Source organism: Lithobates pipiens, unplaced genomic scaffold (genome assembly GCF_037356315.1).
Source record: "Lithobates pipiens isolate NorthernLeopardFrog02 unplaced genomic scaffold, aLitPip1_a1.2 Scaffold_13, whole genome shotgun sequence".
NCBI lineage: Eukaryota > Metazoa > Chordata > Amphibia > Anura > Ranidae > Lithobates > Lithobates pipiens.
The window spans coordinates 464,240,063-464,252,880 of NW_027507718.1; the positions used below are offsets into that span (position 1 = coordinate 464,240,063).

A 12,818-nucleotide genomic window follows, 5' to 3' on the forward strand; every position below is an offset into this window, starting at 1 on the left:
CTTGTTTTTTTAAATCTATATAACCCTGATTATCTAGACCAGTGATGGTGAACCTTGGCACCCCAGATGTTTTGGAACTACATTTCCCATGATGCTCAACGACAAGTACATGAGCATCATGGAAAATGTGGTTTCAAAACATTTGGGGTGCCAAAGTTCGCCATCACTGATCTAGACAGTCAGAACAAAAGAGGCATGCAACTATAGAATCAACTTATTAATGGAACAATATAATTTCAGCTGTGCCTTGAACCAGTTGCAGTTCAATCTTGTGTACATTACTGTCTACTAAGCCAGCCATACATAGATCGAAATAGGGACCAGTGGAATTTTGAATTCATGTATGAGCAAGCTGGTTGTAGACAAGTCAATCTGTTAATCGACTTGTCTACAACCAGCCTGTTGGGTTGTACCCAAACGATCAGTGCCCCACGACTAGCTGGTAACACTGATCATTGTATTCTTATAGTGAAGAATGCTCCCCACAGTTAGAATCCAATACCACAGTGGGAAGGATTCCCACGCCTGACCTGCTGGTCTTCATCTTGTAGAAGAGCAGTGGGGGTTACTTACTAAAACTGCATGGTGCAAAATCTGATGCAGCTCTGCATTGAAACCAATCAAATTCTGGGTTTTATTGTCAAAGCTTTATTGACCAAGTTGAATTTAGAAGCTGATTGGCTACCATGCACAGCTGCACCAGATTCGGAGTTCATCGGATTTAGTAAATTAGTGTGTCCAGCAAGATTTTACAAGGTATCTTCAAAGGTTCCAGTAAGCTTTAAGCAGGTTTCTGGAAGCTATTAAAGCACCCTTCAGTAAAAAATAATTGGGATGGCAAACATAGATCTTAACATTACCATTGGTTGCCAGTTTTAACAAGCTACTAGCAGGTAAAGTGATAATAAAGGCAGATATTAAAAAAAAAAAAAAAACTTAAAATAGATGTTATTTTCTTACCTGCTCTGTGCAACAATATTGCACAGAGCAATGCATTGATATTGCATTGTGATCACTAACCCCAGCTGGTGGCTCCGGCCTAAACTAGTAGTGTGTATGAGGCTTAAAGTGTTACTAAACCCAGGACCCTGCATTCACTATATCTGGTCTCCTACAGTAAACAGAACATGGAAATGCAATTATTTTAGTAAATATAATCTGCTAAATACCTTTTCTCATCAGCAGTATATAACAGTCTTGTGACTTCTATCAGTGTCTAGTTAAAACTTGTAGGAGGAGTTTGCATTCTCCTCTAACTGTCCTATCAGGCTGCATAAGCCTTGACTTTCTGTCTGGACAATGCTGATTGGCCCTGTGCTGATCACATGCACCCTCCCAAGAAAAAAAAAATACCTCTCTAGCAATACACACCAAACTGAGCATGTGCAGAGTGAGTGCAAGGCTCTGTACTATCAGGAGATGGATTGGGGACAGTGGAAGAAGGGGGATTAGAGAAGAGAGATCAAACAGCTTTTTTACACAAAGCGAAGGATTAACCCGTTATGTTCCACGGAGAGTATACCAAAGCATGCTTTACTCTACATACAGACTAATTTCACTGTTGTGGATTTAGTAACACTTTAAGTCCAGGGGTGAAAAATGCTAGTTTCACAATCTTCCAGTGAATTCTGATTTTACTGCTCCAAAAATGAGCAATGTTCACAGGAGAGGGATTGATTCTAGTCCTCTGAAACTTATAAATGACATGAAGATTGCATTCCAGTGTTTTTTTTACAAGATGGTTATAGGAGGTCAATTTCCAGGTAGATACAGTCCATGGAGGGGATCAGAAACAGGCCATGGTAAATCTTGCTATGTTATATAAAAGACTCTGCTTGTTTCAAACCCCATTAATACAGGCTTCTTGAATCACTGTATGGAAAACATATTTTTGGACCAGACTTTTTGGCTGACCTCATTAGAGGATGAAGGTGCTGGAATTCAAGTTCTGGTTAATGAGGAGTCCCTAGACCACATTTATAAAGGTCTACTAATGGATGAAGGTTAGTAAACTGCTTTGGTACTTTCTGTATTGTGCGTGATTTTCATATGCAATAAAAAATTTTTATCTTGAAACCACGTCATAAGTTTTCCATACAAAAGATCCCAGGAACACAATGCTGTTCCTTATCATACACTGGTCTGATACTGTTTGTGTGCCAGGGGATCATCACCGAAACAAGGTGCACAGAAAAAGGACTGGGAAGCCAGGGAGGTACATCTGGAAAATTGGTTCCCCTATCCACCTAAAAGCAAATTATTACTTCAAATGGATCTGTCCTTGAAATGCATTGTCAAGTTAGGAATTCAATTAGGCTGTGAAATGCATACACCCAGAAAGGCCTATGTATCCTGGGCATTCTGTGTCTGGCTATGCAACTGGTACAACAGTCATCCTCATGGGAAGAGCCATTATGTTGCTGGTAGTCTGATGTTCTGAGGACGCTAAAGTCCTCTGTGCACTCCAGGGATTTGCTCCCCCCCCCCTTTTCAATTTAGTTGTGCAATTCACTGTGTACACAAATCCCTAGTCAATTATTGGCGTGAGCAGGAGAGGGTAGCTATATTCCTACATAGAGTAGGACCACAGAGAACCTCTAACAGGAAGTCGGGTCACAGCAGCAAAAAAAAAAAAAAAAAGAAGGAATTTGGAGATTTTGAGGAGGCTGAGAGCAGTAAAAGGGATTTCTCTGAGTTAAAGCCCAACTCTGGCCATAAAAAAAAGTTTTCCCATGCAATGGGGCTGTACCCTCACTTTTGTCCAGGCGAGAGGAGAAAGCTGTATACCAGCCCCATCCTCCTCTTCACTAGCAAACAGCGCTCCCCTACAATCCGGCAGTGGACTGTTCCTGACGTTTTTGCATCCAGAGCAGGTTTGTGGGCTTGATGATGTCAGGAATAGTCCACCCCTCGGTTGGGAGGTTGCATAGCTGTAGCCACAGAGACCGGTGGGGGGAGGATTGGACGATTAGGTAAGTATATCTCTGTTATCCATTTCCCTAGACAAAAACAAGCAGTTGACTCATGCACTGCATGGGGAAAAAAAACTTGCCCGGGGTTGGGCTTTAAAGAGGAAGTAAACCCTGATGAGTTTACTTCCTCTTTCATTCCCTGCAAAGGCAAAGCATAATGGACTACTATGCATCACATAGTAGTCCATTATGTGTCACTTACCTGACACAGGAGCCAGCGAAGTCGCCACTGTCCCCTGTAGTCCGCCGCATCCATCTTCTTGGTGGCATGCGCACGGGAGACGACACGCGCGGCAGCTCTGTCGTTGAGAATGCCGCGCTCAGTACGCCTGCGCGCCGCTGTCTACGGCGCATGCGCCGTAGACAGCGGTGCCTGTTTTCGGGCAAATATCTCCTAAACCATATAGGTTTAGGAGATATTTCTTGGACCTACAGGTAAGCCTTAATCTAGGCTTACCTGTAGGTCAAAGTTGTTTGTAAGGGTTTACAACCACTTTAAGAATACATACTTAAATACATTTTTTTTTCTTTTTAGTGTCACTTTAAATGCTGTGTGTACTGCACTTATGTTTAAATTAGAGATTGGTTATCTCTAAAGTGATCTGAGATGCAAAAGCAGTCAATGTTCTAGAATGCAAACTTCTCTGGAATTAAGGTTATATCAAATTTTAACCTGTTGATTTAATTTTTTTTGCTCAGGGATTTATTTCACCCTTTGTGCTGACAAGTGTATACGACAAGCCACTGTTGTTGATAACAAAGTTCAGATAATTCAGTCGAGTCTGACAGCTCAGAGACACACAGCAGGGTGGACCCAGTCTGATTCCTCTGCTGAAGACAGTGGACTTTCCGCGGAAGCTGAACCGCTCTGTCCATTTCATCAGTAGGTAGCCGTCTTCCTTCCTTCCTTTCCACTCTTTGCAATTAAAGTACAATGTAGAAAACATTAAATTACTTATTAACCTTAGTATAAAAATATACGTAAGTTAAACATTTCAGTCTATTCAAAGAATGTGTAAACCTAATTAAAGTGACCTGCCAGATTTGCAATATAGTTAAATGGATGTGTGTGTTTTTTGGATGGTACCATTAAATAACATATTGTGCATAGTATGGGAGTGACTTACATAAATCTGGTACCTACAGCCAACAATAACATTAGCTTCCTTTTTTGGTAAGTATTTTTGCCCCATTTTTTGCTTTCTTTTCATTTATTATTTATTTTACTGTGTTATAGGTGGTTCTTGAGAGCAAATGTAGGTTCAGACCTTGTAGATTTTGGGAAGTCAGAGCTAAGAAACCAAATAGGTAAGCTTATGTTAATCCTTTTTTTGCCTAGTTTAAAATGGTTCTGAAGTCAAATGTTTTTACCTTAAACTGATTGTAAGGGTTTATTTTCTTATTTTTTTTTAATAACAAACATATCATACTTACCTCCACTGTGAAGCTCATTTTGCACAGAGTGTCCCCGAACCTGCTGTTCTGGGGTCCCCTGGCGGCTCTTCCCCACATCAGATAACCCCCTAGGAGAAGCGCTCTCCCAAGGGGGTTTTCTTGCGGGCACGCTTCCGAATCCAGCATTCGGTGTCCATAGCTGTGTCTCGGGATTTGTTTGATAGCAGCAAGAGCCAATGGCTGCGCTGCTATCAATCTATCCAATCAAGAGCCGAGAACCCCAGGCAGGGAGACAGCGTGTCCCCGTTGGGTCAGGTTCCAGGGTTCAGGTAAGTAAAACAGGGGGGCTGGGGGGCCGGTCACTGCCAGGTGTTTTTTCACCTTAATGCATAGGAAAAAACACAAAGGTTTACAACCCCTTTAATGCATCCCTGCATTAGGATAAAAAATGGCCCGCTAACTGTTCTATCCACTCACAAACACCTGACTCCTGACACTGCTCCAGAGCTGTTCCAGCTGCAGTGCTGCTTCCCTCTCTTTCTGGTCTTACAGGAGAAACTGAGAGCAGTGGGAGCCAAAGGGGTTGATTTACTAAAGGCAAATTGACTGTGCACTTTGCAAAGTGCAGTAGCTCCAACTTAGTAAATGAGGTAAACCTAACTTTGCAAAGAATGCTCCATCACATGCAAGAAAAATAACAAAAAACTGCATTTTTTCCTGCACGTGATTGGATGATGGAAGTCAGCAGAGCTTATTAAGCTCTGGGGCAACTGCACTTACAGCTCTTTTTGCCCTTAGTGAATCAGCCCCATAGGCTTTTGTTGCTGTCAGTCAAACTCCTGTGAGGAGGTAGCATGTGTTCTCTATGGCTCAGTCTGTGTTTTGCTTGGTGTCTATTAAAGGTTCTTGCGGTAAAAGCCAAGGAAGCTTAGACCTCTGTAGTATATTAATACATTTACTAAACAGAAGAACTGCTCATACAACTGCAGAAAACACAATCCATAGCATGTAAAGTATAACAAAATATGCCTAAAACATGCACAAGCTGACTATCTTCCTAGTAAATAATCATGTACAATATGTATGCAATACGTATCCTAAACAGCTACTTAGCTTGGATCTTTCTTTATGATGGAGTCATCGCCTAGGATCCGGGATCTTCCAGACTGCTTTGTGCTTCTCACAAGTCCTCCAATCAACTCAGTCTTTTCTCTTAGCAGATGGCTTGTTCAAAAGTCCTTATACCTTCCCCCATTTCCTGTTACATCATATCCTATAGCCGGACTTCACAAAAACTAACCAAACTGGTTTATTAGTAAATCAATAGGGGAGGCTTAGCTTCTAAAACAGCACATGGTCTTAAAATCTAACATTCACATATAACTATTCTATAAAATTACCTAAAAATATCCATAGAAACACAGTCTGCACAGATGCCCCCATAGTACCCGGTTTGCTAAAGAGGCACCCAAAGCAGGGAGAAGCAGACAGTGCTGCCAGAGGACTTCGAGAAGACAACATAATGGATCGCTCTGTGTAGTACTGTTGCACGGAGCAGGTAGGTATATCCTCTTTTTTTTTTTTTTTTTTTTTTTATAAATCAAAAGGTTTTTATTGCAAAAGAAAAACAAATCAAATCAAAACATACATCACATTACACTTCAATTTGTCAGTGAAAAAACATTGACATAACTATTAGTCATTCTCTACAATACTCGACTAGCAGTGAGTATTCAATGTGTGGTATATACACAGTTTCTATCTGTATGGTGGTATGCAATCCCCTGTCATGGTACTGGAAGCTTCAACATCAACGCTTTTTCCCCCCCTACATTGTTATTTTGTGTGTAAAAAAGCTAGCATTTCCCCGGGCATCTATTATGTTTATGGGCATCTGAGCAGCCTCATCTGTACCAGCTCCCTGGGACTAATCCCGGGTGTATGAAGCCATGTGGCCCAATTCTGTATTTTTTCTGATATGTCAAAAAAAATTATCGGTGGGGGGATAGAGTGGAGCAGCCAGGTGGAGGGGAGGACAGAGTGGAGCAGCCAGGTGGAGGGATTACACAGTCACACCAGTGATAAGGTCTTGTCCTGCTATGGAAGCCTTCATTCCCATCACTCAAACCATCAGGAGTTAAGTTCTTACTAGTTTTTATTTTTGTTATTTTTTACAATTTTATTTTTTCAATTATTTTTTACAATATTAATTTTTATTATTTTTTTACAATCCTTTTAGGAGAACCCGTTGGGGGTTTTGGTGGAATATCAAGGGTCTAAACAGACCTCTAATGTCTTACCTTTGAGACAAAAGAAAGGGACTGAGGACAGAGCTTCCCCAGTCTTTTTCTCTGCAGCCTCAGCTGCACTGGACAGTGAACTAATGGGAAGTGCTCTGTGCTGATCCTGATTCACACATTGAATGAAACACATGAATTAATTCACAGTTAAAAATGAAAACAGTAGTGAATGGTACAGATCACTTGCTGTTCTTTCAGAAAAAAAAGGAGGCGGTAAATTAAATATTTACCACCCCCTTCCCCTGCTCTCCATCCTGAAACATCAGCCGTAGCCAACGGGTGAGGAGGGTAGCTGGCAGCACTGCAGGGGGGGAGACAGGGGGCAACAAGACACAGGGGAATTTGGCATTGCATGAGGTGATTAGGGTGTGCCCAGGCACACCCAACACACTCCTTTGGCTGACAAGAAGAATGCTGATAGGAAAAGAAAACTGACAGCGAGATCAATTTATTACTGTGCTGATTGTCCTTTCACTGTCCAATCACTGGCTGAGATGGGTCCGAGACAACCTTGGCTCAGAGGAATTAGGTTGAATGATGCTGACCATCAGACTGAAGACATCTATAAACAGAAAAGAGTACTGCAGGGCAAACATTTGAATTGAAGCTGAATATTGCAGCGGATGCTGGTTTGGACATTTATTCATTTTTATCTTGTATTTTGTTCTGGAGATCTGCATTCATTTTTAATCATTTTAAAGGTCCACTTACACACAGGGCATTGAATGAAACATAATCTGGTTGTTTGGAAATGTTATATATGTAAGTGATATTGCTCACATTTCTAAGGTGATATTTGACATCTCCATTCTGTCTGATCAGCTGTAGGTTGGACAGAAGCTGTAATAAATTACGATAGTGATGTCCCAGATGAGATGTCCTTTCAGAACGGAGACATCATTGAGACAGTCAGCACATATATAGAATGCATGGAGTGGTTTGTAGGAAGAAATGTGACCTCTAACCGTGTGGGTTTTGTGAGAACCAGAAATGTGAGACCTTACACATCTGATCATGGGTGAGTGAATAAATGAAATAAGTAACATTTTCAAAATGTAAACTAAGGTGGTGGCATGTACAAAACTAAGCAGAAGCTTGTGTTTATTTTTAACCCCATCAGACCCAAAAATATTTTTGCTTTATAGTTCAGCAACTGTTAGTGCCGGTTCACATTAGTGCGCTCTGTGAGATCGAATGTGATTTGCACCGCACTGCAGTGCAAATCACATTTGATGTCTGTGCGATGCTATTTCAGCCAATCAAATAATATGGCTGAATTTGCATTGCCTTCAGCCCAAACTTGCACAGGACCCTTTTTTTTGGTCCGCACCAGAATCGGATCACATGAGTGTTCACACCCATGCGATCTGATTCATGTCCGAACTGTCAGTTCGCAGTGCGATATGCGAGCTGAAATGGGGGTGTCATTAACATTGTATTGACACTCCCAGCAGTTTGCATATGGTAGTGTGAACTGACTTACGAGTCAGGTGCGATGCGATGCGGGAACATTCGCTGCAGTGGATTCGCCGGGTTCCCACATTGTGAACCGGAACTTAACGTATATCTAAAGTCAAAACTTTTTGTTTTACTTTTAGATACAGCAGGGAGTGTTCAGGGAGAGCAGGGAAAAATGTTCACTTTCTATCCTGTAGGCTCACCATTTTCATAATAAAGGAATGCCTATCTTAGGCAGCTGTAACTGGAAAAAGTGTCTCCACTGGAAGATTTCTCCTTCATTCCTGTGCCAGTGACAACTCAAAAGTTTGGGATACCCGTCACTTTCCCTTCCAGGGACAGTGGTCTTCAGGACCCAAAGAGAGGGTTATTTTCCCAGCAGAGACACAGACAGTAATAAAAACTTAATAGAAGTTCTAACCCTACCACCCTCTATCCAATATTAAAATAAAGTTTTGGGCTTTAGACAGATTACATTAATATTATTATTATTATGAAAGGCATTCACTGGAATGAAGAGCTTTTTTGCTCAATAAAGGGTACCATTTACAGAAGTAAAAGCACATATCTTTGACTTCATGTGCTTTTACTGTATAAAAAAATAAACACTGGAACATAAGTGTAAAATCAGTTAAACTGAATAAAAAAAATTGTACTAAATGAACGATTGACATTTTGTCGATTTAATTTATTTTATAGTAATATTGAATACATGCTGCTTTAGGGCCCTTACACACGGGCACCTTCCATTCTGATCAGCAAGGGATCTGTGAGATAATCTCTGCTGATCAAAGCAGATTGGGTGGATGACAGGTCCGTGTCCGATTACCTTCTGAAGAGCGGACACGGACAGGGCCCACTCTGCTCTATGGGTGGCTGGCACAGGTGTATGCAGCCTATTGCATTAGGGTGTGCGCCCAAAAGCTCAAACACACGTGCCTTTCTCTGCAGCCTCAGCTACACTAGGCGGTGAATGAATGGGAAGTGCTCTGTGCTGGGCAGCTTCATGTACATTCACAAACTGAGGCATAGTAAGCACCGTTTACTATGATTCTGTTATGGATGAACACAGCGAGTGAACGTGTTCACTGTCTTCATTTAGAAAAGGGGCTGGTACTGTAAATTACATATTGATTACCCCTTTCCCCTACTCTCCATCCTGAAACATCCCATCTGGCACACCCCCTGCGCACGCCTATGGCGGCTGGGAGTAAATGGACTACACTGTCCATTTACGCTCATCTGCCTCCAATCTGGTTCTGCCTCCGATCCAGTCCACGCAAATTGAAGAGGAGGAAAAACTCCCCTATTTTTTTAGCAGGCCAGCTTGGACCTGATGTAGGCAGGTGTTCATTTACACCCTTCGATGCAAAGGAATCCATGGACTTTATGATTAGGTTTGCCTGAAAAGCTGACTTGATCAGATCGCCCCTTGTGTGAAAAGGCCCCAAAGTTGTTAGTTTAAATCAAGGTTTCTTAATCAGGGTTGCATGGAAACCCTTGGGATCCTCCAGAGGTTGCTAGGGGTTGCTTGGGCAATGAGCAAGTTCTGCCTCTCAAACAAGTTGCCTCTGACACCACTGATCATTTTAGCTATCTATAAGGGGGTTATTCTTCCCATTGACCACAAGTGTAAGCAGCATTCTTCCCACTGGCCATCACACTAATGTACCAGGAATGTAGTTAGTCATTTTTAGCAGGGGCTCCCTGAGACTGGAAAGTTATTTAAAGGGTTCCCCTGTGTTGAAAAGATTAAGAAAGGCTGGTTTAAACTCTGTTAAGGAAAAAACAGATGCAGGTATACAGTATAGGTGCCTGGGGGTCATGGAAGGTTTGTAAATATCTCCAAACAATAATGTCAGATATGGAGATGGTTTTGTGTCCCTTTATGCCAAAATGAAATCAGTTGATTTTTGGCCCTTTTTGTTGATTATCCAGCAATCATCCATTATTATCATGGTCTGGATTTAGGCTCAGAGGCCAGTAGCTATAGTAGAGGAAGCAGCACCCTTGACAAGTGGGACAGGTATACAATCAGTTCACCCTGGCTGATGAAAGGGGTTTACCTGTGGTGTAGGGTCTAAATACTAACCGGTATTCACCAGAGCTTCTGAGGGTGGAGATGGGTTTTGTTGTGTGTTAGTACCTGGTCTCAGTCCTCAGGATCGCCCCACCAAGAGGTGAGCAAGCCGGGGTCCAATAGCAGCTATAACAGGTAGGGATCAAGCAGAAGTGTAGTCAGGAAACAAGCCAAAAGGTCAGTAATGAATGGTTGCAGGTTGGGATAAGCAAAAGCATATTTGAGGAACAAGTCAAAGGTTGGTTACGAATGGCAGAGAAGATACAGATGGCAGCAGGAGAGAAAAAAGCGAGATATTGGCTGGAGGGAGCACAGTAATCTGGCAGAGAGGAAGTGCAAAGAGATGGCTTAAACCTAGAAGTCCATAGGAGGAACAAAGAATTAAAGGTTCAAGACAAACAAGATTCAAGATAGGATCATTCAAGGGATTGTCCAGGAAACTGTCCAGTATTCCAGGTGGTTCGGCAAGCAGAGTTATTACCGGACACAGCAGAGGTCTCAGGTTGAAGTCCAGGCCCTGACAAAGATTTTGCAGTTTTCTATGACAAATATTATAGAAGATTTTGAAGAACTTTTAACTTCAGATTCTTTATATCAAGTGGAAGTTTTCCCTACATTTAAGGAAGACTATATTGTGATCAATATAACATACCAGGCATCCCCACTACACAGAATATAGAATACTAAGTCAGCCTATCCTGCATTTTGAACAGAGCTGTACCCTACAAATATATAGTAAAAAAAAAAAAAAATCAAAACTCATGAGTAAATCATGGCAAGAACATGGTAATAATTGGCCAACATTTTTGGGGATTCTTAGTCAACCCAAAATTGAAGATCTATTATGGCACATGCCATATACTATATATTATGTGATTATTGTAAGCACTGTTTGCATAGAGTGTGCATAGAGTGTACATTCCATCTAAATCAGTCCAATGGTAAGTACTGTCATCCATTAACATGAACTAATTTTACTCTCTAATTGTCCAGGCAAGGAAATTCATCTTCTTTTGTATGTGAAGACACAATATACACAAGGAGCACAGAAGACTTTGATTTGGGCGCTGCAAAAACATTACTTCTAAGGATATCTCATTCTGATGTCTGCCATATGTATAAACTAGGTAAATAAATAGGATGAAGAAAATAAGAATTGGTCAGTGCATTCTAGGGAACCAATACAAGAGCTGACTATTAGCCATGAAAGATTGATATAAATGCAAAATAACTGTCACATGTACGAAAGTTGCTCATCTTTCTTGTCTGATTGCTACTTACTTGAATTTCACGTAGGGAACATGGAAATCATTTTATTGTGTAACTGCGCATTCAAATTCATTGATTTTACCATCTCTAATGGCAGTGCTAAAAAAAATATTTCAGAATGCTTGAGGAATGCAAAACAATTTATTAGGCATTTCGTTTAAAATACCTACTGTGTTACAAAAGCAAACAAAAACATAGCAAATATGACTCGGTAAGTGGAAAATGTCACTATCAGCAATAGCAGCAAAGCTCGGTTTTTTACATAGCATAATGAATGTACTTACCACAACAGCACACACTTCTAAACTAAGTTGCAAAAAACTGTTCCTTCCAACTATTGATGCCTAAATGATGCACACTGCTGCAGTACATATGAAAGCTCAACACACTTCCTCTCCTCCAGGCCACAGACCTAACGCCTTGCCCAGGCTGCACTCAACTTAAAGTGATACTAAACACATACTGTTTAATTTACTGTTTAACTTTATATTATTAGTATTATTCTGTTTCTGTATGTGGATGATGGCACTGTATATATTTTAATACAAAAATCTAAGTACCTGTTTTCCTAATCGATATACAGCTGTCACATGACCCAGCTCTTTCCCAGCAGGTCTGTAGGGAAACAGTGGCAGGAGTAGCCTCTAGTTCCCTGCTGCTGGTCATATGTTCAAAATTAAAAAAAAAAAAAAACAGCCTTTGGACTACAGAACAAAAAAAAATAATGAATATCAATAGACTCTTTTAAATTGTCATACAAATATATATTTAAAATCAAATCATTATTATTTTTTTGGCATAACATGGTGTGGGCAGATTTCTGCCAGTCACAGGCTGTGTCACTCCCCTCCAGCCTGAGACTTAGAATAACAGGGAGGTGAAGCATCCATCAATGTGTAATATCCCACCACCATTATTTTTAGTTGGTTAATGGGCATGGAGGAGCAGGGAGGTAGTGGGTTGTCATTTACCACCGTGTATACATCCTCATGTGTGACTCTATAGTCACATGGACTGCTCCGATGTGATAGGGAGGAAATGCTCAGCATAGAAACTCACTGAAAGCTGAGCATGTGCACTAGCTGTCAACACTGTTCTGCAAAATCCCCAACTGCAGTGGGGTCATGGACAGTAAGGGGAGACAGAGAACAGCAGAATTCACTAGGTTTTTTACAGAATACAGAAATGAATACCACAGTGACTGAGTGAGTATTACCAGCATGTAATACAGCATTTATTTATATTTTTTAATGATGTGGGGTTAATGACACTTTAAATGTCAGAAAATAAGATCTATCGTATAGAACTGCTGCTGTCACCCCAAATCTGCCAAGGGAGTGATTC

General features: G+C 41.1%; 1 protein-coding gene across 2 annotated transcripts in view; it reads left to right on the forward strand.

Moving 5' to 3' along the window:
- The window catches only part of SH3TC1 (SH3 domain and tetratricopeptide repeats 1), a 101,035-nt gene that overhangs the window by 50,919 nt on the left and 37,298 nt on the right, over positions 1-12,818 (forward strand). For both annotated transcript variants that reach the window (XM_077477848.1, XM_077477847.1), the window contains 5 exons: positions 1,860-2,003; positions 3,672-3,855; positions 4,210-4,280; positions 7,490-7,685; positions 11,199-11,332. In XM_077477848.1, the coding sequence (XP_077333974.1) occupies positions 1,860-2,003; positions 3,672-3,855; positions 4,210-4,280; positions 7,490-7,685; positions 11,199-11,332 (729 nt within the window). The remainder of the gene's footprint in view (positions 1-1,859; positions 2,004-3,671; positions 3,856-4,209; positions 4,281-7,489; positions 7,686-11,198; positions 11,333-12,818) is intronic.